Source organism: Peromyscus eremicus, chromosome 22, assembly GCF_949786415.1.
Source record: "Peromyscus eremicus chromosome 22, PerEre_H2_v1, whole genome shotgun sequence".
Lineage (NCBI taxonomy): Eukaryota > Metazoa > Chordata > Mammalia > Rodentia > Cricetidae > Peromyscus > Peromyscus eremicus.
In genome coordinates, this window is record NC_081437.1 from 7280903 (window position 1) to 7308472 (window position 27570).

General features: G+C 43.7%; 1 protein-coding gene across 1 annotated transcript; it reads right to left on the bottom strand.

Annotated features, from left to right (window-relative positions):
* Positions 1–387: 387 nt before the first annotated feature.
* Positions 388–12478, bottom strand: LOC131897710 (uncharacterized). The gene is made up of 3 exons (XM_059248706.1): positions 5146–12478; positions 3860–4153; positions 388–1016 (listed from the first exon to the last, which is right to left on the bottom strand). The coding sequence occupies exon 1, from the start codon at positions 12366–12368 to the stop codon at positions 9480–9482; it is 2889 nt and encodes a 962-aa protein (XP_059104689.1). The 5' UTR covers positions 12369–12478; the 3' UTR covers positions 388–1016; positions 3860–4153; positions 5146–9479.
* Between the last annotated feature and the right edge of the window lie 15092 nt (positions 12479–27570).

Here is a 27570-nt window from a genome sequence, read left to right on the forward strand (position 1 = left end):
GCTCACATGGTCCCTGGCTCGCACTGAGCTGGCCCTGCTCTGTTGCAGTTGGGCCATGCTGATGGCAGGTGGCCCACAGCAGCAGGTGAAGGAGGAAAGGGCACAGTGCCCTCCCTTTGCAGCCGTCTCTGAACCTTCCCACCTCTCCCCTTCCTCCCGGCCACTTCTGTTCATTGGAGGATCTTCCTGTTAGCTACCTTCTCAGCCCGGCACCTAGATGCTTTTTCAAGTGGTGTTGCAGGCTGGCACTCGGAGGAGCTAGCAACGTGTTAGTTTATAATGAGCAATAAAACTTTCACGTTGGGGGGAAATGAGGTCAATGTACATTAAGAAAAATGTTAATTTCTTGGAAAGGAAGTATATTCAGTTCACAAACATTTGGAAATGTTTAAGGAAATGGTGAGGTTTAATTTCAATGATACCGTTAAAAAATACCTTTTGTAGAACAGTTTTCAGAGATTTTCATCCAGTGATGGTAATACAGAATAAAATGAATATATCCACATACTCCTGGTGGGTGTCTAACCTACTGCCCTTTTATATGGTAAAATGAGTATCTCCATGTACTCCTGGTGGGTGTCTAACCTACTGCCCTTTTATATGGTAAAATGAGTATCTCCATGTACTCCTGGTGGGTGTCTATCCTACTGCCCTTTTATATGGTAAAATGAGTATCTCCATGTACTCCTGGTGGGTGTCTAACCTACTGCCCTTTTATATAGTAAAATGAGTATCTCTATGTACTCCTGGTGGGCATCTCACCTACTGCACCCTTTTGGAGTATATCTAACTCACTGGAGTCCTAAAACGATTATTCCCTTTGACTCCACAATTTTGTTCTTGAGATTTTAACCCACAGGAAGCTTCAGCATGAGAAATCTTCAGGTACAGAGATCTGTCCTTGGTATTATTTATGCTCCTGTCACCAACAGTGACCACACACAGAAATGGCCTGTCTGACTGCATGGGAATGTCCAATAGGCTGTAGTCCACAGGCCCAGGCAAACAGTTTGAATCTGGTAAGAACATATGGAAAAAAGAAAAAGAAAAATTTTGTATCAAATGTCAAGTGGCAGCGGAGAGATAAAATGCCTTACATGGTGTATGGCTCTCACACAGTAAATACTAGAAAGAAACTCAGGCTGACATTTGTAGGCTCATATTCAGTCAATGGACAAATGAGAATTTTGTTTCCTCTTTTTCTTTTATATGAGCGCTAATGTCTTAGGAGAAATTTTTCATTAAAATAACTTAGAAAACAGAAATCTGTCTCTTTGGTAGATTCTAGATTTAGCAAAGAACAGTGAAATGATAAAGGGTTCTAGCTCATTATTTCATAAAAGTGAAAGGTTTCTGAAGAGAAAAGCAGGGAGCTATGCTTTGTTAATTAATATGACCAATGTTTGAGAGCAGGAGTCAGGGCGTGGATTGTGAGTTCAAGTCCACACATATCCCCATGTGTGTGACATTGGAGAGGTTGTTGCAGTTTTTAATCTGCAGAGTGCACCGGGCAGCACACCTTGCTGGCCGGATTGAGTGTGCACATGGTGCTGGCCTGTAGGAGGCGCTCTAGCCACTGTACTGCTCCCCTGTGATCACCTCACCAAAGCTCAGCCCCAGAGCCAGGAGCTACTCAGGGGTAAAGTGCTTGCTCTGCAAGCATGGGGTCCTGAGTTCTGTTCCCAGCACCCACGTGAAAACTAGGCATGGAGGCGCGCATCTGTGACTGTAGTGCTGCGGGGTGGTCTGGAGGTGGACAGGTGCCAAGAGTGCAGTGTAACTGAAGGTGCCAGCTGTGCAGTCTAACTGAAACAGCGGTGGAGACCTAAAAAACAGTTGGGTGTGATGGCAGGCAGATCTCTGTGAGAGTTCAAGGCCAGCCTGGTCTACATAGCAGAGTTCCAGGCCAGTCAGTTACTCTGTCTTTAAGACAAACAACCATAAATAAGTGAAAAAGATAGAGTGCAATTAGAAGAAAATGCCTGAGTTTGACCTCTGACCTTCACATACATACACATGGCTGTGTACTCCCCCACTCCCCAATCAACTTGATAAGTCACTTGCTGGGTGACCTTGACAATTACTTGTGCAAGCCTTGTTTGGCTTTTTCAGTTTTTAGTTTTTAAAGTGGCAGCAGCAAACCACTTGCTTCCAAGTTATTGGGAGAATTGACTGAAGTCGAGCCAGAAGCTTGGTGTCCATAACAAGTGCAGAGATGGAGAGGGGTATGGAGGGCTGATGGGATTGGTTCTGTTTTTACATGGGTTTATTTTGAAGCGTGAAGAAGTAGGGAAGTGAGCAGAGGTGGGAGAGCTGGCTGGAGGTGAGTAAGCCAACACGTGCTGAGGGTTTATTTCTGCCCTGACAGATTTGGGGGAAAGTCTGTGATGTCTACAGCGGCTGTGGGTTCACTCTGCAGTGACTCATTGGAAGTCTGTGATGTCGTTGGTTTGTTTTTCTTATTTATTCTTCTGGGGTGCAGCCACCAATTCCCAAATAATTCACATAGAGGCTTATTCTTTTTTTTTTTTTCTTCTTAATTACAAATGCTAGGCCTTAGCTTGGCTTGTTTCTAGCCAGCTTTCCTCAACTTAACTGATCCCATCTACCTTTTGCCTCTGGGCTTTTCCTGTTTTCTTTCTTGTGTAAATCTTACTCTGTGGCTTGCTGTGTAGCTGGGTGGCTGGCCCCTGGAGTCCTCCTCCTTCTCTGGCTCCTTCTTTTCTCCTCCCAGACTTCTCCTATATATTCTGCCTGCTATTGGCCATTCAGTTCTTTATTAGACCATCAGGTGTTCTAGACAGGCACAGTACCACAGCTTCACAGAGTTCAATGCAGCATAAACGAAAGTAACAACCTTGAAATCCTATTCTGCAGCAGTGTGATGTAAGTAGAGAACCTGTCCTCATTCCTGCTGCCTGGCCCCTTCCCAGGCTTCCCACATGCCCATGCACGTGACCCCTCCGCTGCTCTAGACCCAGTTGTTCCTGACTGGGGCTGGCCAGTGATGCTTTGCCTGCTAGGAATGCAGATTCTCATTACCCAGGGTGCTGGAGCACTTGCATGTAGGATTTTGTATTTCCAACAAGTTCCCAGCTCATGGCCCACACTGAGTAGCAGGGTTCTAGAGTATTCTCAAGCTGGTTCTTTAGATGGTTCTATGTGCCCCCATTCAAAGAGTGGAAGACTAAGGACACTCTTTGTGCATCTCCAGGGAAGCTGCTTTAAGATGCGTAGCTTAATGTAAATATGGCAAAGGTTTTGTGTTATGATGTAACCTGTTGTAACCTGTTAAATCCACCAACCAGTGTTCAAAATTCCCAGGTACAATCTGAGAACATGGTATTCTAGAAAGTTGCTAAATGGCAGGCTGACTTGGAGTAGTGGGAGGGAGAAGAGATGCTTTTTTGGGGGGAGGGGGATTTGAGACAGGTTTTCTCCATGCAACTTTGGAGCCTGCCCTGGAACTCCCTCACTGTAGACCAGGCTGGACTCGAACTCACAGAGATCCACCTGCCTCTGCCTCCCGAGTGCTGGGATTAAAGGCGTTTGCCACCACCACCCAGCTGAAGAGATGCTTTTTGAGGGTAGCATGTCAGTGTATTGGCAGCTTATCATTTGGCATTTAGGAACCTCTTTTAAGCAGCAGTAGAATGATGTCACCACAGTGCAGGTCAAAGTTCATGAGTCCTTCGCTAAGATAGAGGAGGATGGACATAGGATTCGTAGGGAACTTGGAGTCAAATCTGCTACATGTGGCAGAATATCTATGCTATGATGTTCCAAAGTGCCAACACAAAACATCTTTATCAGAACTGTCTACACAATTTCAAAAATGTCCCCAGAAAACCTCACTTACTTCTTAGCTCCCACGATCCTGGTGCTCCTCTGTGGCTTAAAGGCTGTGGGTCTCGGGGTCTAGCAAATCACAAGCACACGAGTGAGTGCCAGGGACCTTGGAACCTCATCCACAAAGAGATGACTCCCCCTTGTGCCTAGACGGGAAGCTCTCACGGGCAACTACTTCAAATGGAAGGAAGGTGGGTGACGCTTCTTAGGAAACGTGTGCCATCCTATTTTTCCACAGTGTGAAGGCGGGCTGACAATACCGGAGCTTTCGTCTTTCGTCTTTGCCCATTCTCAAAGCCCTGTCCTAGAGGAAGGATCGAAAAAGGAGACAGGGGAAAAAATAAGAAGAAAAGGAACCGGGAGGCACTGGGGATGCTCAAGCAAGGTAACTAATTACAATCTGTCGAGGAACTGAGTCCGAGGACATGGGGAACAGGTAAAACTAAAAATGGGAGAGAAAGGGGAGCAAGTGGCTCTGATATAAAAGAGTGGGGCCTACGATGTGCTCTGATAAAACCAACTCCGAGTTCGGGACAAAAGCAAGGGCCCTGGTGTTCTCGGCTCGACAGTTCTATCTCTAAAGTATAATGGTCACACCAAGAAACTCACGGCGGTGACTGCACTGAGTCTGGAAGACATCATTCCCCCTCCACGCCTAACAATTTCACCCAAGGGCTCCGGCCAGACCAACGCCACTTCCGCTCTCCTCGCCTCTCCCGGATGTGGTCTCCTAGGCGACTAGCCCTGTTCTGAACATCTCCTTCCACCTAGCAGCTTCCAAGGGCGCTGGAGCGGGGAAAGTCACATGACGACTCGTCTCCTGATGCTTTTGAGACCCTGCCCTCATGGCGGCAGGAGGATTAGGGAGGCCACTGGGCCTGAGGGTTGGAGCAAGTGGGCGGAGTCTGAAGATTTAAGTGAGGGGTCCTCCTGAACCCCAACCCTTGGGTTCCGGCAGTTTGCACACCTAGTCCCACCCACCCCACAAGTGATCTTATGGATGCAAATAGAGTTCGATTATTGCCCCTTTATTGATCTTAAATTACAGACCCATTCTCACTCCCCTCCAGAAAGCTCTTTCTTTGCTGAGGGTGCAGGCAGTGGCTGAGCAGAAAGGGCAGCTAGGTGAAGATTTGCAGGCTATAATTAATAGAGGCAGGTCTCTCCTTATCTACTAACTTCATGTCTCCAAAATTGTCCAGCTTTTGGATTTTTTGGTGTGGTCCCTAGGAGGCATAAGTCCCTAGGAGTTTATAAGTCTTGAATCTTTATAGCTATGTCCAGGCTTCTCCTTACCCCTGAGCCTCTCCTTGGTACTGTGATGGGGTCCCTCGTTGTGACCTTGCCGGCTCCTCTCAGAATAACTGTGTCTATTCTCAGAGGGACTGTAGTGAGTTCTCTCAGAATGACTGCGGTGGAGTCTGGAAGAAGACCTGTATAGCCTGGACTCTGAGGGAAGGTGGTGGACTCTCCCAGAAGAATTATGCCTTTTCCTGCCAGAGGGACTGAAAGGGGTCCTCTCAGAGAGACTACCATGGCTCCTTTCTGAAGGACTGCACCGTGTCCTCCGGATGGGACTGAGATGGCACCTTTTTGAGGGACTGTGTCCTCTTCTCTCTCGTCCTCTTCTCTCTTGAGGACTAAGAGACCTCCTAGAGGGACTCCTAGGGCGTCTCCCAGGACTGGGTCGGCTCCTCCCTGAAGGAATGCGACCTATCCCCTTAAAGAGACTGTAATGGATCCAGTCAGAGATATTTTGAAGGGTTCTCACAGAGGGACTACTATCCTGTCTCGGGGAGGGACTGCAATGACTCCTCTCAGAGAGATGTCTAAGGGTTCTGTCAGAGGGACTGCTATGCCTTCTCTGAGAAGGACTGTGGTATCTCTTCTCAGAGAGACTTTCATGAATTCTCTCCCAAAGGATGCGCTTAGTCCTTTCAAAAGGCTTATTATGGAGGGCCTTCTCCCTAAGAAGCCATGTTGTTCTTCCTTGGGTGTGTGTGTCTCTTTAAAGTGACTCTTCAGGGATCTCTTCAAATGGGAGTCAGGTCCCATTCTCTCTTGGGCCTGAAATTTGGCTCCTACATGAGAACAGTTCTTAGACTCCAGATAGGAGATTTCATCACCATAGTTTTTCTTTGCTCTGCCAAAATGCCGTTGACATTTTGAACTACACTCAAATGTTGGAAGTTTGAAAGAGATGGATAGTGGCATCTCTTTCCGAAGCCATGGTCTCCAATTGCCAAGGTCTGGGTTGGAGAGAGCTCACTTGTTTTGGCTGTTGAGTCTGTCTACATTGGTCACCTGTTCCCTGCAATCTGTCCTCTTGCTTAGGCTTCACACCTGCTGACCTTGGCTGGGCAACTGGTGTGCTGGCTTCTTTGCTATCTCCTGCTAAACAATAACCCTTGGCTTTTTGTTTAGGGTGCAAGTATTTGGTTGACCTCAAATTGTCTGGCCTTGTCCTGTCCTCAGGCTTCTGTCCAGTATAAGCCACAATTCTATGTGCTATTTGGAATGCCTGCCTTAGGCCCTGGAAAAGCAGCTGGATGAACTTGGGCTGAGAGGATTTCTTAGGTTGTGTCTTCGAAGAAACAGTGCTTGTTTGAATGGTTTCAATACTCTTGCTTCTTGATGGACACATCATTCTAAAAGGACTCTCTTCCGGGGTTTCACTATTTTTGTAGAGCTTTGTGTTTTGTGTTTTAAGTCCCTTGATGGTTTCCTTCAATGGATAGTTTAAGTCAAAGGTCTTTTTGAGGCTTGATTTCGACCATTTTTCTTCCTGATTACTTTCAAAGCCACTCTCGGATACAGAGTGAACCTGACGGAATTCATGGTGCTCAGAGTCTTTGGCGTCTGTCTGGCGGACTACCCCATGGCTGCCCCGTTGCTTTTTTCTTTTTTTTCTTTTTTTTTTTTTTTTTTAAGATTTATTTATTATGTATACAGTGTTCTGTCTGCATGCATGCATGCAGGCCAGAAGAGGGCACCAGATCTCGTTACAGATGGTTGTGAGCCACCATGTGGTTGCTGGGAATTGAACTCAGGACCTCTGGAAGAGCAGCTAGTGCTCTTAACCACTGAGCCATCTCTCCAGCCCCCCGTTGCTTTTTTCTATTGTGCACTTTTTGGGAAGATCGGGCCTGGAAATCTCTTGGAGTAGTTGGACTCTTGGAAGCTGGAGGATAGATTTTAGCTTTCCTTCGTGATGGTGATGTAGTGCTCTTCCATGTATCTGCTCTTTTTCTCCCACGATGCTTTGAGACTTGAGGTCTTTTCCCAGTTCTCAGTCTAAAACCAAGATGCAACCGAATCTCACCGTGGCCTTCAGGGGTGCTTAAAAGGTGGATCTGCCCCAGGCAGAACACCTTAGATTTTATACTTTGAAGGTCTGGAACAGGGTGCGACTCAGACAATTCTACATTTTGTGTTCTGGTGTTGGATGCCATAAAATTTTTACAGTGAATCTGTGGCCCTGCACTCGGGCCACAGGATGCCCTACCTTGCAGTCTAGGCTTATGCTTGAATTTTAGAGACAGCTCATCTGGCAGCTTAGTTTCTGTGAGCCCCTCAAAAGGTATTATCTCTTGCAAATGTGGCCCAGGGTTGCCCTCTAAAGACTGAGGACTTGTTCCCAGGCCCAACTCAGAGGACATCACATCTTGCAACGGTTGCTCTGAATTGAATTCCATAGATTTCAGAATTGTACATAATTCTGATGACTTGATATGCTGCAAATGTGGCTCATCCCTGAACGCTATCTGTTTTATTTTTTGAAGTTGTTGCTTTTGACTTAATTTGTGAGACTTCCGATCTCGCTTCTGGTTTCTGGCATTGAGTTCAGAAGGCACTACTCTATAAACCTTTGAGTCAGGCCTGCTTAGAGAATCCCACAAACTGTGATTCTGAACCATGATTGATCCCTGTATCCTTCATTGTGTAGATATATGTGGGCTCAGATTTCACACCTTTCCACTTTGATGCACAGTTGACTGACTCAGGTTTCATACCTTGAAGGTGTAATTCTGGTGTTAACATAGTTAATTTCCTGTCCTGTAAATGAGCGGTTTCCAACTGCAAAGGTTCCCTGCCTTACCAAATGTCATTTTTAAAGATTTTACATCTTGCCACAGTGGCTGATACACAAAGCCTACGGGTTTCCCTTTTTGAAGTTTGTCCTCTGAAATCACTTCGGAAGACTTCATACCCTGTGAGCATAGGCCAGGACTGACCTCCATAGATCTTCCATATTGAAGCTTTGTCCCCAGAATTGACTGAGAATACTTCTCATCTTGTAACTGAGGGCCTGAGTTTAACTTCCCTGATTCCCCATTTGGGGGCTTGGACTCCACTGTCACACCTTGTAACTTTGGGCCTTGATTAAACTCTACAGACTCCTTAGCTAGGAGCCTTTTCCCTTGAGCCAACTCAGACGGCTTTTTATTTTGTGTCTGTGGTCCAGAATTGAGGTCCACTGCTTTTACACCTCGGGATTTTATCTGTGTTACCACCTCAGAAGATTTTATACTTGTGACATGTTGTCCCATAGAGTTCACACCTTGAAGTTTCATGCCCATGATCAGCTCAGGATATTTCAAATCTTGTAAAGGGGGGCCTGAGTCCAGCTCTACAGATTTTGTACCTAAGAACATCTTCCTGGGGTGAAATCATGTTTCTTACCTTGTAACTTTGAACTAGGTTTGATTTCTACAGATTTCATACCATGAACCCTCTTCCCTGTAATGACTTCAGAGGTAATACCTTGTAAGTGTGGTCCAGGACCAGAGTCCACAGACATGACATCATGGACCTTTATACCCATGATTGTCCTTGAAGATTTCAGATCTTGTAACTGCGGGCCTGGTTCCCAGTCTTCCATTTCCATTTCTTGAGGCTTTGTCCTCAGAAATGAGTTAGATTTTATACCTTGCCACTGTGGCCCAGGTTTACAGCCTAGTTTGACACGTTGAGTTTTGGTACCCGTAGCTAACTCAATACATGGTTTACCTTTCATCTGTGAGCTGCAACTTAACTTAGTACATTTCATATTTGGGGACTCTGTTTCAGGTGTCAAGTCAGAACATTTTGCACGTTGCCACTGGGACCCGGAGCTCTTCTCAGATTTCATACCTCGAGGCTTTGTCTGAAGTGCCAACTCAGAAGATTTTCCACATTTCAACTCTACATTGTTTTGTGATTGTGGCCTTTGGCTTATTGCTCCATATTTCACTTCTGAGGACTGTGACTCTTGTTTAAACACTGAAGGTGTCACAGTTTGAGGCTGTGTTCCTGGGGATGACACTAAGGGATTCACTGCTTGTGGCTGTATTCCAGGGTTTAATCCAGGAGAGCTCCTGTCTTCTAAGCAAAACCTGGGTTTCAATATCAATTTTATATTATTGATTTTGACCTTAAGTTTGGGTCACATGCTTTCGTATTTCTAAACTGTTGCTCAGAGTTAAAATCAATACTTTTGGACCTCTGAGACTGATGTTCCTGGGTTGACCCTGAAGGTTGTTTACCTTGTGACTTCAGCCTCGTAGTCAACTGATCGGATGTCTTCACATCTAGTTGTACTGAGGGTTTTAACTCTTTAGCTGTGACATCCTGAGGTGGTAACCTAAGACTCAGTGTAGAGCTATTAACTTGATAGACAGTGGTATCCAAAGATCAGATTTTGTATTTTCAAGCTGTGGTCCCTGAAGTAATGCCACACTTTTCACACACTGAGACTGTAGCTCTGAGGTTGATGTGATGTTTTCCCCTTCTTGTAGCTCTGGTCCTGGGGACAACTCAAGGGTCTTCACACACTGTACTTGTGGCTCAAGGTTAAAATCCACGGATTTTTTTCCTTGAGGTTTTGGCCCTAGAGCCATCTCTGATGTCTTCCCACCTCTCAGCTGTATGGATGGTTTCCCTTCTGTAGATTCAACACCTGGAGATGGTGACCCACTATTGAATTGTAAAAATGTCACATACATATCAGGTCTTGGTGTCCACTGGATGGATCTTTCTACCTGTGTCTCTTTGTTTAGCTGATCAGTTTTGATCCCTTGAGGCTGTGGCTCAGAAGTTTTGTTCAAAGTTTTAGTTTTCTGCAGCCCTAGTGCTAACGCAGAGGTTTTTACTTGCTGTAACTGTGACTCAAGATGAAACTCTCCGGATTTTTCTCCTTGAATTTTTGACCTGACAGTCAACTCAGATGACCTCACACCTCTCCGTTGTGTAGACGGCTTCAATTCTGTAGGGCTGGCACTCTGAGACTGTAACCTAAAGTTTGACCCTATACATTTCTCCCTTTGAAACTCAGATACTGGAATCCACTGCACAGATTTTGTACCTCCAATTTGTGGTTCAGTATTTAGTGCCACAGTTCTCCCATCTTGAAGCGGTGGCTCTAACATTGGCTCCAAGTCTTTCACTTGGTACACCTGTGATTCTGGCGTCAATGGACAAGGTCTCATACTCGGCACCTGTGGCCCATATTGGCCCTCTTGAGCTTTTACCTTATGAACAACTGGTTCAGGAGCCAATTCAAATGAGGGTGCATCTTTACTTTGTACTTTAGAGGTGAGCTCTATGGGTTTTCTACCTGCAGGTTTGGGTTCTTGATCTGACCCCACAGACAACATATCTTCCGACTCCAACTGTTTGTTCAGGTGGCTGAACATCCCACCTTTCCACTCTGTTGAGCTTATGTGGTCATCCTGTCCGGGCTCAAGAGTTAAATCCATGGGTGCCCTCCCTTGATACTGTTGTGTTGAGACTAAATCCATGAATTTTACTCCTTGGATCCCTTGTGTTTTGGCTCTATTCACAGGTTTTAGACTTTGCTGCTTCAGACATGAGATAATCACACGTTTGCTATCTTGTGTTTGTGGCGGTGAAGTCAGTTCCTTGGGTTTTACATCTTGTAGATAAGGCCCTTGCAACACCTCCATAGGCTTGTCTTGAAACAGCATCCCTGGTACAAAAGTCACGGGACTCTCCCCTTGCTTCTTTGGTTCAAGTTCTAAGCCCATGGCATTTACATCTTGAACACGTGCATAACAGGCCAACCCCACAGTTTTCAAATCTTGAATTCTTGAACCTGGAATCAGCTTTACAGATTTCATACCATCTAACTGGGAACTACTTGGGGATATCACTGTAGATTTTATCCTCTCTAGACATTGTCCTAGAGTTAAGACTGCAGGTTTCCTGTCTTCTAACTGTGGTCCTGAAGGTGGTAACTCATATTTTAAACCTTTCAAGTTGGAGCCCAGAGGCAACTCCTCACGTTCCTTATCTCCTGCTTGTATCCCCGGGGTTGACAGCATAGATTTGACTTTCCCCAGCTCTGACTTTGACCTTAACTCCATAGATTTCCTGTCTTCCAAATGAGGCCCTGGCGTTAACTCTTCTTGCTTTGAGGCTATGATCTTCTCTACAGGTTTTATATGTTCCAAATGTTGTCTGTGGATCAATGTAGAAGATTCTACACCTTGTGCCTGTGTTCTTCTGATCAACTCAGAATGATCTACACCTGCTAAGTGTTTCCCAGGAGTCAGTTTCTTTGATTCTGCTTTTGGTATCTGTAGTTCAGATGCTAGTTTATAAGACATTTTGCCTTCAAAGTTTGGTACTAGATTCCTTGTGACATATTTTATGTCTTTAAAGGGTGGCTCTTTTACTATTAACTCTGGCTTCATTCCTTGCCTCTCTGGCTGTGTGGTCAACTCAAATATTTTTACACACTCTAACTGCGGTCCTGAGTTTAACTCTGAAGTCTTCACACCTTGAGGTTGAGTTCCTGGAATTACATCAAAAAATTTGACATCCTGCAGCCATGGCCCCGAGTTAAAACTCACCTGCCTTGTGTCTTGTAGCCCTGGAGTCGCCTTTGCTGATTTGGGATCATGTATCCCTAACTCTGGAGTCATAGGACTCATACCATGAGACAATGATCCTGGAGTTTGCTCCCCTAATCTGACCCCTGATAGTTTCGGCCTAGAAGCCAACCCAGAAAATTTGGTATCTTGGTGCCACAGTCCTGGATTGACCTGCTTAGCTATCACTCTTGGATGTTGTAGTTCAGAGGCTGGGATTGGACGTTTCATGCTGCAAAACTCTGATACTTCCGGAGGCAACACAAGCTTCTTATCTTGAACCTGTGTCTCTTGGCTTAATGGCAAAAACGATTCTGGCATCAATCCCTGAGGCTTCCTATCTTGAAGCTCAACACCTGGCATGAACTGTACACATTTGAAATCTTGGTGCTTGGGCTCTGGGATCGCATCAGAGAATCTCACATGTTGCAAGCATGGTCTTATGTTTACGTCTACTGGCTTCCCAGGTTGTGGTTGTGGTTGTGGCTGTGGTTCTGGAAGCTTTGGCCCCAGGATAAAATCTGATGATGGGGTTTCTGGCCCCAGGAAACATGAAATTTCATCATGAGATTTCACACCATAATGTGGGAGGCCTGAGATGAAATTTGCTGGGTTTTCCCCTTGAAGAAGTAGCCCTTGATATAACATTGGAAACTGGACACTTTGCAATTTTGGCCCTGAAATTAATTCTGATTTGACACTTGGCTGCTGTGGGCCTAGATTTAAATCCACAGATTTCACATTTGTGTTCCCTCAATCCGTTCCTGGTTTTGTCTTTTCAGGATCTACCTCTCCTGCAGATGACGGTTGTATTACATTTACAGAGTTCTCATTTTGCAACTGTGATTCTCTATCCATTTGCCTAGACTTTACTTCTTGGAGCTGTGGCCTTGGGATCACATCTTTAATATGTGGTTTGGGTCCTGCAGTTAGTCCTGTAGGTTCCACAACTTGTAAGGGTGGTTCGGTGATTACTTCTGCAGACTCCAAATTTTGGGCAAAGGACTCTGATTTCTCACCTTGCACTCCTGGTTCTAGACTAAACTCCAGAGATCTCACTTCTGAATACAGGTCTATGACAGTTCCCTGGGTATCATCGACTTTAGAGACTGTCAATCTGAAGGTCTCTGTGTCTTCATGTTCTGGTTTCAGAGTTCTTTCCGATGGGTTAGTAACTTCTGCACACGGTTCTGGAGGCACCTGAACAAACTTCACATCTGGGGGCTGTGGCTCTGGGGCCATCACTCCTGAGGTCATAGTTTGCACTTCTGAATCTAGTAGCAAATCCAGAGTATCTTTAATTGCACTTCCTGATTCTGGAGTCTCTTCCATCTCTTTTACAACTTGAACAACCAGGTTCAAGAGTATCTTGGAGTGGTGGTGAGCTCATCTCCACAGATTCTGAGGTCTGGCTCAATGGTGCTGGAGTCATCCCTAATGATGATTGTGGCAACGGAGCAGATTCTTCCACCTGCCGGCAAGGTTCAGAGGTCACCCTTGCTTCTGAGGTTGGATGCTGTAGGGTCAGTCCTTTAGGTTCTAGGAAATGATAACTTCGTTTGGGGGTGGCTTCTAAAGATTTTGTTACATAAAAGTGTGTGCTTGGGATCAGTTCACCAACTTCCATACTCTCCACCAGTGCCTCAGGAATTAGACTCCTACCTTCTACCAATGGAGTCTCTGTATCCTCAAGCAATGGTACAGGGGCTATCTTATCAGAGCTGGTGCTTTGTGAACATGGGGCCAAGTTCACAGATTTTATATCTTCAAGTGATGGTCTTGGAGTCAACTCCACCATTTTTATATCTCCTTGTATGTCCTGTGATAGGGCTGAAAGAGCTTCTTCCATTCCTTGAGACTGATAATCGGGGATCCAATGTACTGATTTATTATTTTGCAAAAAATCTGTGCAGCAGACTTTTTGGTTTGGTGTTGTGGTTCAACTGTCAGTTGGCCAGATTTCACATCTCGAAACTGAAACTCAGAGGCCGATGACACAGATGTCTCACTTTGCAGTTGTGGTATGGGGGTTAATTCCTCATATTGTGTATGTGTATGGTGTGATCTGCTGATGCAGTTCTGGGGCCAAATCTATACATACCACTGTTGAGGTTGGTGGTCCGTATTTTTCCATTTCTGGGACTAATCTATGGTTATGTCCACAGATTTCACAGTTTGCAATCTTGGATCTGGGATTAGGTGCTCAGATTTTACATTCTTTAGTTCTGGGGGAAAGTCCATTGAATCCCTCACCTTAGGCTGTGGGATTGTGCTCCCCCCCCCAAATATTCCATTTCCTGTAGCAGTGGTATGACTGGCACTACTTCAGCTTCTGGAACTTGATGCTTTTGGCCCCTTCCTATAGGTACTGCACCTTGATCTGGTGGTGCTGGGATTGTTTTCCTGGATTCCATTATTTGATGATGTGACTTTGGAGTCAGTGACACACACTCTGTGCCTTGAGGTTGTGGCATAGTCTCCACGGAGTCTTCAACTTGACCCTGTAACCCAGAAGTCAATTGCAGAGACTCTTTGGTTTGAGGCTCTATAATTTGTAGTGGTGTGCTCATACTTCCTGGTCTTATGGCTTGATAGTTATGCAATGTATCCATCTTCACTAATTCCATGACTTGGTATTGTGGCTGTGGGGCTACTCCTACTGGTTCTATGCCATGTGGACTTAATTTGTCAATCATCTCCATGGAATCCGTGACGTGAAACAATGCCACAGGAGTTACCTCCAGGTCATCTGTGACTTGACTCAGTCTTGAGGCCATGCTCTTTAATTCCGTGGTTTGATGCTGAAGATGGGTTACTTTTATTGGTTCAACTACTAGTTTCAATGGCTGAGAAGTTACACTCACTGTTTCTGCTTGATTTGGCGGCTCTGGGGAAAACCCCACAGAGTCTATCAGCTCCGACTGTGATTCTGGGGTTACTGCCATTAAGTCCATAACCTGAAGCAATGCCAATGGAGTGACCTTTATTCTGTCAGTGGCTGAACGTGGTGTCTTGGGTGTCAGCTCCACATTAGTTAATTGGGCCTTATGTGTCTGTACCCTTTTTTTCTGGAAGACCTATGACCCTCTGCTCTATATTCAGCTCTAACACATGCTTTGAATCCTTTTTCACTAAAGCTTGTTCTTCCTGAATTATGTTAACTCCTAAATTTCTGGGAGATGGTGTGCCCGTTGATATAACTAAAGGATTCTATCTAAAGTTCTTGGCGGTCATCCTCGGGTTGTGACTGTCTGTTTGAGGGAAATGGCTGTGAAATGATTGCTTCCGTCCTATGGACTTCAGAATTCACCCCAATGTTCATGTGGAGATGAAATGATGGAGGATCTGGAGATGTGTTGGTATTTTGCTCAACACTCTGAGGGATGAGTGTAGGTAACTGAGTTTTCGGGAGCTCTTCTTCAGGGACTCCTTGTACATCCATGAAATGATTGAGTATGTTCCAGGATTTCTTCACAGGCAGAGGCATCACTTGTTGTCCCAAAGTAGAAACCTTCTGAGACATATGTCCTTCCAGTTCTCCTCTGATCAAAGGAGAGAGCTGGAGTGGAGCCCATACTAGGGGTCCTGGACTCTCATCCAAATCAGAGTCTGACCCATGATTTGATTGAAAATGAGTCTTTCCCTTATCTTTTGTTTTCTCTTGTTCCCAAGGATCTAAGGAATTTAAAATAGAGCTAATGAAGGAAGTTTGAGCTTGTAAGGGACGAAGAACTGCCAAATTCGGAGAAAGATCTGATTTCTCAGGATCTGTCAGCTGAGAAGTAGGCAGGGATGTGCCAGGGCTCCTGGGCATAGATGCTTCCTTTTGGGAGGAAACAGGTCCACTATCACTCTGGAATTGCCAAGCTGTCCCTTCAGGAAACATGGGAAGATAAGACAGGCTCGAGCTGTTGTTGGATGATGCAGAGGACATGCTGTAGTCAGTCGAAGTCTTTCCCTTTTTACAGTAACAGCTGGGTGGGACAATCTCCTGAACCACAATGTCAGAGATGGAGGAAGAAGTCACATCTTGGGATTCTGAAACATTCAGCTCCATAAGTGTTGATCTGAGAAACAAAGAGAAATGTTTTCATTTTCTTTGGAATCAGTAGGGGAAGTTAGAGAGAAGGGAGGGAGTGTCTAGTTCAAATCCAAAATATTTTCATTCTAAGGGAGAGAAGAAGGCAAAGAGGGGTTGCATCCACAAACATCAATTATTTATGTAAAGAATTCCTCCGCCAAGAGCAAAGTAGACGAGCCCGTCAGTAGAGTACTGTGGGAGCCCGTTCTCGGGTTCCTCGTGGCTTTACCCAGCAGGTCCACACAGAGGATGATGAGGACCACGGGCCTGAGTGCAGGTGTCTGAGAGGGTCTGCACTTGGCTGTGCTGGAGGAGGAGGTCTTTTGCTCCACCCCTTGGCATCTCTATAAAAACCCTGGGGCAGAGACAGTCGGGGCCCGTTGGAGTAGGTTCCAGGCTCTCTCGAGGCTGTCCTTTATTTTCTATCTGTCTATCTCCGCGATATTCTTCGCAATATATCCTTCTATCTAATATTTTCTGCTGCTCGCACTCAAGAAAACTCTGGGGAACTGTGGGGGTGGTTGGGTATAAGCCCCACAGAATCGCGCCATGAACAGGGACTAAAGAAAAAAGAAAAAAAAAAAAGGGACTAAAGAAAAAAAAGGGGGGACTAAAAAAAAAGAGGGGGACTAAAGACAAATGAACAGGGACTAAAGACAAAGTAATAGGGACTAAAGATAAAAGAAAATAGTAGTTTTATTACAGAGTTTTTGGCGAAAGTGCTGAGTTCAGCCCTGCCAGTGGATAGGCATGCCGGTGTTATGGAAAATATATATTTTTTTATATATATTGAGAGGCAGGGGTTTTATCCTCGAGAGAAAAGGAAAGTGGCCTGGAAGGATGTCCAATGCTGCAGCGAAATTCTCTTCTGTGAAAATATTCTATCTTCTATCGCTTTCTCAATTTCTGTCTGTGAAAAATAAGTATAAGGCATAGGGTAGTAATATAGTGTAGGAAAAACTTAGACGTGTAAGATTGTGTAGAAAATAAGGCAACTAGACGGAAAAACTATTTAATTTTCTAACTTTGGGGGCTATGAATGCAAACTGGGAAAAAAAATCTTTCTTTGGGCTTTACGTGTAGTAAAAAAGCTCTTCTCTGAGCTTGTGGGGAAGAAAAAGTTTCCTATGGAAGCTTTTGACCTGGGGACAGCTGAAATGCAAAGTCCAAGCGGCAGGAGAAAGTAATTTCTCCTTGAGGCAAAAATGGGGGTGTAAGAAGTCAAAGTTTAAAGTTGGGAAGTTTTGGGAAAAGTTGGTCTTTCTCTCTTGGGAAAAAAAGTCTTTCTCTTAAACTATAAAGCTTTTCTTGGAAAATTTGGGGGAAAACAAATCTCTCTTAAAAAGCCTTAATCTTTCTCAAAAGCTTTCTTAAACTTAAAAACTAAAGCCTTTCAGAACTCACTCTCTCAGAAGGACAAAAATTAGAATCCCCTGAAGATTAATATGGGGACCACCTATGATTAGCTCTAAGGGAAAACAACAAACCTCTTAAGACAGCAAAACCTAAGCTCTCTTTCAAGCTTTAAAAATCCTCCCTGCAATGCAGGAGGCAGGGACAAGTTCCTAAAAACCTCTTCTAAGCTCTGTCTCTTCAAGCCAGGAAAAGACAGTGGGTCAGAGTACCCTGAGGGAAATGCTTGGGAGAGTGTGGGTAAAGAGCTATGGAGAGCCCAAAAGGGCGGGAACTTTACCTGAGAAAAGCAAAAAAGCCAAGCTTTTCAGTTACTGCCGAGCTGAGGCATCAAAGGTTTTGTTTGAGTGTTTCAGAAAGAAAAGGTGCTCCTAATCGTCCTTATGCAAAGATCCCCTGAAGCAATGCAAACTCTGTTAGCATTGTATCCTAGCTTCTGACCAAAAACTCAGAGGCGACTGGCCAGTGTCTGAGTTGGGGTGCATTTCGGGGATACTAGGGTTCCTGCAGTTGCAAACTTCCTGGAGCACAGAGCTGAGGCAGGAAGGTGCAGGACCCAGGGAAAAACTGCTAATGAACAAAAAAAGCTAAAGCCAGTGGGTACGGCACAGTTGTCTGCTTTCATGCAAATCCCGGGTTGATAGGTCCACAGCTACAGAAAGAAATGTAAAAAAAAAAAAAAAAGCTTTTCTATCAAAATAAGGACCTTTCTGGGAAAACAGTAAAGCTAAACTGTGTCTGAAACAGTTGTGCTGCTGAGTCAGAACACTGTCTGGGGAAAGAGCCCAGCCAGGGCAGGGCAGAACTATCCAGGAGTAAAGCTTTCTTTTCTGTCAGAAAGCACCTCTTTGAGAAAAGCTTTGTTTCAACTGACTCCCATGAGATGAGGGAGTGTAGCCCTAAGGGGTGATGGTCTCTGGCATAAGCTCTGTCCTTGAGCACCCAGACAAGCAAATGCAACCCACTGGGGGACTGGGCCAGGTGAAGGCCTGATGAGGCAAAAAACCTGTCCTAATGGGAGTTTAGAAATGGCAAAAAACCTCCCTTGTTAGATTTTCAGTCTGTACGCTAACCACACAGACCCCGAAAACAGACAAAAAGCCCTACCTTCAGTAGCAGGGAAAGCCGCCACTGTAGTGTCAGAAACTGTTTCTAGGTTAGAGGGGATAAACTGAGACCAAACTGGGAACTGTCTGGGAGAAAGACTCTGAAGAAACAGAGAAGGGACATAATCCTCCCCAGAAAATATATGACCTGAAAAAGCTGCTAGAATTTGAGGCAGATTCGGGGAGAGAAAAAAAAAAGCCCCTACCTCCAAAAGCAGCTAGCAGGGGAACAGAGCCACAGACAGATAACTGAAGCTCTGCATCTGGGGAAGGAAGGAACAAGCAAAATGAGATAGATCCGTGGGAGAAAATCTCTCTAAAAGAGCTATGGAAAAGCTGTTGTAAATGATTTTGTTTTTCACTGACTGGCTAAGACAAACACAAACCCCTAGGAAAGTTGCTATCAGAAACGCCAGCCTCAATGCCAGCTAACAAGGCAGGTGCAGTTCTGATTTGGGGGCCAGTGTCTGATGAAGGAGAAACACCTGTTAAAGCCAGTTGAGGAGAAAATAGGAATCTCCCAATGTCCCATAATTGAAAATGTAAAATGCTTGTTCAAATCTCCCGTTGCAAAAGCAAAAAACTTTGTTCAAACCTCCCGGGCAAGAATTTGTAAGCAAGTCTGGTAAAAGAACCAGTTGACTCTCAGACCCAAAAAGAACTATGGGAAATGACTGATATAAGGGAAATGATATAAGGGACTGATATTATTATGGACTGATATAAGGGAAATGCATTCTGGGAAAGGTAGTTTTTCCGCTAAAGATGGCGACATTGCCCTGAAACAATTTTGTCAGCTCAAAAATACGTTCATGATAAACTTAAAATACAGCTTTTAAAAGAATAAGGAGGAAAATCATCTAAGAGTTTAAGTGTCAGTTCCAATGAAACATTGAAAGGATATGGAACTAGGTGCTTCACGGTTTGGGGGTTGGTAAAATGCCTTATTTACCCTAATAGCTGTGCAAAGTTTTTATGGTAGTTAGATGACAAAAAGCTACCTATAAGAGCAAACAAGCCACTTTAAAATCCTTAAAACAAGGGAAAGCAGTTTATACACTGAACGTTGTCTTAGAATTGAAGCACTTAGGGGAGCTATCATGAATTTGGGTGAAGGGACAGCCTCTAGTTAAAAACCGTCTACCACTGACCGTGCATCTCTGCCGGTCTGGAACGGCTGAGAGAACTGGCAACTTTGGAGTGTGGCGTCATCCTGGGAAGGTTACAGTCCCCTAGCAACAACTATCACAGTTCTATAACAACACTCACTAAATCCCAGTGCTTTATAGCAAAGCTGACTATAAACTCTAAACTTTAGAAATGATGTATGTATTTCCTGTCTAGTTAAGAGAATCTAATAGTGATGATAATTAAGAGTATGAAGTAGAAAAAGATGAAAATAAGATATGTGAGTTTGTAGAAATTATTCTGTCTTGTTAGATCTGTGTTAAGGAAATCTTTAGGTGTTTGCTAAATTAGATATATGCTAATGGTAGCCCTATATAAGTTTGTAAAATAGATCTATAGAGTTCCTTTAAGAATATAAGCTTGCAAGAAGTATCTAAGGTAGTCTTAAGACATGTAGTAATAAGCTCGTAAGAAATAGATGCTAGTTGTAAATGTAAGTTTAAATAAGAAATAAGATGGAATGAATATAAGTATATAAGTAATAAGAAATATATTTGCTAAAGTAGTTCTATAGTTTCCTTAAGGAGTATAAATAAGTAGATGTTAATGTTACGAGTTTGTAAAAATGTGTAAATGTTGAATGTGAGTCTAAATGCTTTGCAAGGCAAAAAATATTATATTGTGAGTTTGTAAAAAAGTATAAATGTTAAGTGTGAGTCTATGCTTAATGTATATGATGAAAAAACCTGAGATATAGAAGTTAGTGTCCTAGCAGACTGCAAAGCAGGCAGTCTGAGCGGTTTTCAAAAGTTCCAGAAGCCGCTAAGAAGCTAATGGCGGACACCAGAACCAGCACAACAAGGCATCCGCAGCTGAGATCCGTGGAAAATCTTCGCAACACAGAAAAACCTGAGCTAACATCAAAAACGGTGCGGTTCAGAATACTACTGTACCTAAAAAAGAATAAGTTCAGAGACACTTGTTTGAACAAAAATTGTTAACTGAAAAAAGTTTTGGTTGAAAAAGTCTCTTCATATTTTGAAGTGAAAGCCTAATACCAGAATTTATTTCTTGTTTGAACTTTTTGAACTTAAAGTGAGGTAAAACTACAGAAAGATTTTGGTTCTGGATTTCTTCATATTTGGAAGGCTAGTACCAGAATTTATCATTTGAATTCTAGGACTTAATGAACTGAACAATAGATTTCATTGCAATGGGACAATTTTGAGTTTACTTACAGTAATGACCCAGAAACTGTTTTCTGGGACTGGTTTTGTGTTAAAAATGGAACTGTTTAAATGAAGAAATTTATTATTTCTACCTAGAATCAAGATGCAGTTTTGTGTATGCATATATGCTGGTGATTCATGAATTGTTCTGTGTTAAAAATGCAATTGTTTTGTGGAACTGTTTATGTAAAAATAGAATTACAGAGCTGGTTTTGTGTTACAAATGGAACTGTTTAAATGGAAAAGTTTGGGTTTTCTAACTAGGCTTGAGATTTTTCTTAAATTATGAAGAAAAGGGGGAGAGTTAATATTCCTTAGTCTAATTTCAGAAGTTGTTTGAGTGGATTAATGTCATGTTTTTGTTAGTAAAAAATACAAATGGGGTATTATTAAGAGACTACTTTTAAAGTGTAAAGAGTTTTATTAAGAAACTGCTTTTGGATGTTTTGCAAAGGTTTCAAAGTGTTAATGGTTAGATTGAAAATATTGCTTTTCAATATGGGTTTGTAGGAATTGTATAAGTTTGGGTTCCTCTAACTGGTTTGAGATTTTGTTTAAAAAATTATAAAGAAAAGGAGGAGTTATGAGATTGAATTATGTTTGCAGAAACCTATTGATATTAATGCACCCTGGTTTTGTGGAGTTAAGGAAATATTTAAGTTTGATGTGAATACATTGAAGTTTTTCCTATGTTCTGTTAGCAAGAAAATTCAAATGATTGAGTTAAAGTTGTAAGACGGAGAAAATTGTTAACTATATTTAGCACCATATATGCTAATTCAAATGGTTCTGTTAAGAGTTTGCTTTGAGTTGTAAGATTGAGAGAATTGTGGCTATGTATAGCAATATTTATGTTAACTTGTTAATGGTAATAAAGGGATTCTTTAAGTTTGTAGTTGCCTTAAGAGTTTTGGCTTAGAAAGGGCTTCAGGCAGCTAAGACTGCTGTAGTCACCTTGGACCTAATTCAAAAGAGAAATGCCATCTATATCATCCTCTACTCCCATACTGGGAGGTGTAACAGCTATGGAGATTGCTGTAAGCCATTAATAGTTACTTTTTATATATTAAAAAGGGGGGACCTGTGGGAGCCCGTTCTCGGGTTCCTCGTGGCTTTACCCAGCAGGTCCACATAGAGGATGATTAGGACCACGGGCCTGAGTGCAGGTGTCTGAGATGGTCTGCACTTGGCTGTGCTGGGGGAGGAGGTCTTTTGCTCCACCCCTTGGCGTCTCTATAAAAACCCTGGGGCAGAGACAGTCGGGGCCCGTTGGAATAGGTTCCAGGCCCTCTCGAGGCTGTCCTTTATTTTCTATCTGTCTATCTCCGCGATATTCTCTGCAATAAATCCTTCTATCTAATATTTCCTGCTGCTCGCACTCAAGAAAACTCTGGGGAACTGTGGGGGTGGTTGGGTAAACGCCCCACAGAGTACATGCTATACAAATAGAGAAGCTGAGTTCCATCCCTAGAACCCACAGGAAAATAAAAGAACACAGTGTCCTAGTGCTGGGCAAGCAGAGACAAGTAGATGCCCTGGGCCTCACTGGACAGCCAAGGCTAATCAGTGAATCCCAGGGAGTACCTCTATCTCACAACACAAGGTGGATGGCTCCCAGAAATGACACTCAAGTTTTACACACCACACACACACACACACACACATGCACACCTGTGCTTGGCATGACCTGAGTTTGAGCCCTAAGACTCACATGTTGGAAGGAGAGAACTGACTCCTGTGGCTTGTCCTCTGACCACCACATACATGATGTGGCACCCATGTGCACACATGCAAAAAATACAAATGAGTAAAATATATACATATGCTGTGGGATGTTCTGTATGGCAAATGTGTTGCTAATTAGTCAATAAATAAAACACTGATTGGCCATTGGCTAGGCAGGAAGTGTAGGCGGGACAAGGAGGAGAATAAAGCTGGGAAGTGGAAGGCTGAGTCAGAGAGACACTGCCAGCCGCCACGATGAGAAACAGCATGTGAAGATGCTGGTAAGCCATGAGCCATGTGGCAAGGTATAGATGAATGGAAATGGATTAATTTAAGCTGTAAGAACAGTTAGCAAGAAGCCTGCCATGGCCATACAGTTTGTAACCAGTATAAGTCTCTGTGTTTACTTGGTCGGGTCTGAGCGGCTGTGGGACTGGCAGGTGAGAGAGATTTATCCTGACTGTGGGCCAGGCGGGAAAACTCCAGCTACATACATATATTTACACAGTGAGGCCTAGAGAAATAGCCCAGAGGTTAAGAACAGTGACTGAGTGACTGCCCTTCCAGGGGACCCAAGTTTGAATCCCAACACACACATGGTAGGCCACAAACATCTGTAACTCCAGTACCAGGGGATCATATACCCTCTTGTGATCTCTCTGGGCACCAGGCATGCATGTGGTACACATACTTACTGCGGGAAAAATATCCATACAGATAAAACATAAAACAAGTAAAGCTCACAAAATAGTTCTCCACTGCTTCTCAAACTAACTTTTTTCCTTTACCTCCTTCCTTTACTTTCTTTCCTTCCTTCTCTTCTTCTTCTTCTTCTTCCTCTCTCTCTCTCTCTCTCTCTCTCTCTCTCTCTCTCTCTCCCCCCTTCCCCCCCCCCCCCGCCCCCACTCAGCCCCCTGCCTTGTGACTCTGTTTCCTGACCTTACATTATCCAGATGTTGGAAGATCTGTCGAAGACTCTTTTCTATTGACCAGAATACATATTCCTGGGTCCAGTCGGTAGGAAGTCCTGAAATACTGGACACAGCAGAATATGTCAATGGAACTGAAGTGACATTACAGTAGCAATAGAAAGATAATTTAGGAAGGAGGCAATTGCTCTCAGAGTAAATGAAGTCAGAGTGCCAGGTATTTTACGTACAGCATTCACAATGAAGATGGTGTCACGGGTAGGAATTCTATTGCTGTCATGAACCCCAATGAACATAAACAAGTTGTGGGGAGAGGGGAGAGGGGAGTTGTTTCAGCTTACAACACTCAGGTCATACTCCATTGCTGAGGGAAGTCAGGGTAGGAACTCAGGGCAAGATGGATCCAAGAGGCAGGAGCTGATCCAGAGGCCATGGAGCTGCTTACTGGCTTGCTTTCATGGTTTGCTCACCCTGCCTTCTTGTACCCCCTGAGACCACTAGCTCATGCGTGGTACCACTCACAGTGGGCTGGACCTTCCAACATCAATCTTCAATTAACAGAATGCAGCCAGGCATGGTGGCTCATGTCTTTAATCCCAGCACTCAGGAGGTAGAGACAGGTGAGTTCAAGGCCAGCCTGGTCTACAGAGCAAGTTCCAGGACAGCCAGGGTTATACATTGAAAAAAAAAAAAAAAAGAAAGAAAGAAAAAAAGAATGAAAATATACTATGGTGATATTTGTATTAAAATGTTATTTGTATGTTAATAAATAAAGTTGCCCAGGAGTCAGAGCTATTAGCAAGCCATAGGAAAGCCAGACAGTGATGGTGTACGCTTGTAATCCTAGCACTTGGTAGGCAGAGCTAGGTAACTCTCTTTGTGTTCAGGGATACAGCCAGCATTGGATACACACGCCTTTAATCTCAATACCAACCATAGAAGACCTGGAGGTCTGTACAGACAGGCAGTGACGAGGCAGTCATGCGGTTGGGTTTACAACCAATGAGAAGGCAGTGCATAAAGTCTATATAAAGACTTTAACACAGGAAGTAGCTCTCTTTCGGAGAGGTAGGACCACCACAGGAGGACAGGTAAGGTTTTTGCTCTTAGCTCTGACTTCTTGGATTTCTTCTTTGCATTGGTTCTGTGTTTCTTATTTAATAAGACGGTTGGTTACATCTACAATGTACCACAGGCTTGCCCACAGGGCAATCGGGGGGGGGGGGGCAATTAAGGTTCCCTCTTCCAAAATGATGGCAGCTTGTATCAAGTTGACAGGAAACTAGTCAGCATGGGTATTTGTCACAGGACAGTCTGTAGACAGACTCTGCTTACCGTGTCAGATCAGCTACACTGACGTTCATCTCTGTTTCTTCCAACCATGAAACTGTAACAGGAGCCAAGAAACTGTTAGCAGAGTGACTGCTGACGTCATCTAACAGAACCCCCTTCATTTAACAATTAGGGGAGCAAAGATAGAGTCACACCCATCGTGAAGCTGATGAGTGGTACAGCACAGCTATCGAGTTTTGTTTTGCTTTTTAAGCATACTATCCTGTCTTCATCATGTACTAGAAGTGACCCAGGAGAAGCCCGGACTGGGAACGCAGCGCTGGGGGAACACAGAGATCCCGATACACCTTCCCCTTCAAAGATGGCTATCCCACATCCACATCTGTGGTAGAGGAATAAAGGTAATGGACCTCCTGCACCACACTCTTGGTAGTTCATCTTTGTCCATCCTCCTCTCCCATACTTTGGGCTCTACATGAAGATGTAGGGACAGAGAAGCCCGGGGAAAGGAAACAATGGAGGATGGAGCTGTCTGCCTGACTTTGGAAGGAAAGATGTCAGAGAGATGGGCGTACTCTCCAGGCACACCCTCTTTTTCAACTTTCTTCCACTTCAAGTGGAAAGAGTCCTAAAGCAGGTCCACAGTTGATCCGTCATCAGCCTTGAACTGACCCATAAGGATAGAATCATTCTTACCTCTGAGTTTCCGGATCTGTTTTAGAGATCTGTTTTGTTGCTTGGAAGTCTAGAAACACAGAAAGAGAAACCAAGTCAGGTTTACGTTCTAGTTTGGGGATTTTATTGACAACACATCTCATCTTATCTAGGGGATAGCGATATGTTTTATCAGTTGTCATCTGCAAACATATCATTAGTTACCATCTCATTTATTTAGTTGTGAATAATGGATTACATATCCTAAGGGACCAGCAAGATGACTCTGTGGGCACAGGTGTTTGACACCGATTCTAATGACATGAGTCCCATCTCTGGAGCCCACATAGTAAAAGGAGAAAAGCAATTTGCACAAGTTGTGCTCACCTCCACGTGCATGCCATTTGTCCATGCGTGCACCCACATACAAATTAGTAAGTGTTTAAACAAACCTAAGTCCTAGATTATTGTGTGTAGTCCTGAGACTCTAGAGGTAAATATGAGTCCTGTGCTCTAGAGACTTGCATTAGTAAGGAAAACAGTCAACTACACAGGTAAGATGCCATGCGGGAGCCAGCAAAATGGCTCAATGGCTGAAGGCACCTGTTGCCAAGCGTTGGCAACCTATGTTCAATCCCTGAGGCCACTATGGTAGATGAAAAGAACTGACTTGTTTAAAATAACCCTGAACTTGAATTATAACCTGTTTTTATGTTCAAGCTATCTGTGTATTATTTCTCCTGCAGTTGTACATAAAATGGTTTTATATTCAAAAAAAGGACAAATACTATAGAATTGTATTACATGAAATATATAGAATATACAATTTCATAGAGACAGAGAGATTAGACGTTATCTCAAGATGGAGAAGAAAGGAATATAGAGCAATGATTTCCTAAGTACAGAATCTCTGTTTTATGTGATGGAAAAGTCCCACAAATGGACAGTAGTATCAGGACATAATATCATGAATGTAATAAATCAATACAATTAATGTAATTAATAAATATCATAAATACAGTTATTGCAAATGTAATCAATGAACACCATAAATGTAATTAATATCATGAGTGTAATTAATGAATACCATGAATGTAAATAATAAGTAAATAAATGAAAAGAAAGGTCTGCTAATTGCCAAAAGTAACCACAAACAGAAGTGTAAGGGAGCAATTTACTGGACCAAAAATTAAGACATACCATAAAACAAGTTCATAAGAACAGGAGCAAGCAGGTAGAATTTAAAAACAAAAAAGTTCTGAATTAATCAGGAGGCAGAGGCAGAAGGATTTCTCTGCGTTGGAGACAGCCTTGTCTAAATAGTGAGTTCCAAGACAAACAGGGCTATATAGAGAAACCTGTCTCAAAACAACAAACAAAAAACCCTAAACCCAGCTCTGCAATAAATTCACTTACATATGGCAGCTTAATTGAAGAGAGCTCCACATAGTGACAAGAAATGCTTCCATAGCTGTGATAAGTGCTGTCAACTTGCGAAAATCTAAAATCATGTGGACCTGTGCCTCCGAGCATGCCCATGGGGAACCGTCTTGATAACCATACCTGGGGCGCCACTGTGGTGGCACCATTCTCTGACTGGGATCCTAGACTGAGTCAGTGGGGAAAGAGAAGTGAGCTACAGTTTGGACTCATCACTCATCTCCGCTTCTTTACTGCAGATGCAACGTGACTCGCTAGCCTAAGCCCCTGCAGTTGTGACCTCCTCTACCACGATGGACCAATGGACCATAACCTTGGGTGATGGTGAGCTGAAGTGAACCCTTGACCCATTAAGGCTCTTTTGTTAGGGCATTCTGTGACAGCGACAGAATAGAAACTAAGACAGTGGCAAATTATGAGAAAAATAAAAGTGGATCATTTCTCAATATGGGATTCAGAGATGGGCTCTAAGTGGGTTGAGAATTCAAATGTCGAGGGGCTGGAGAGACGGTTCAACCGCTAAGAGCAGGGGCTACACTTACAGAGGACCCAGGTTCGGTTCCCAGTACCCACATGGTGACTTATAACTTCAACTACAGTTTCAGAGGATCTGATCTCTTATGACCCCTGGAAGTACCAGGCAACATGTGGTGCACATGTACACTTACTTGCAGGCAAAATCCTCATATACATAAAATACAAAAAAAAATCTCAATTTTTATGAAAGAATTCAAGTGTGAAAAATAATGTGAATTTTTTGTCTGTGCATGTGCATAAGGTTACACAAGTGTGCAGGGGTGTGCCTGCTTATGTGGCATGTGCACATGGAGGCCAGAGGTCAGCCTCAGGCAT

Excerpts from the sequence above, each read along its gene's own strand:
- LOC131897710 (XM_059248706.1), bottom strand. The coding sequence starts at position 12,368 with ATGTTATATCAAGGGCTACTTCTTCAAGGGGAAAACCCAGCAAATTTC.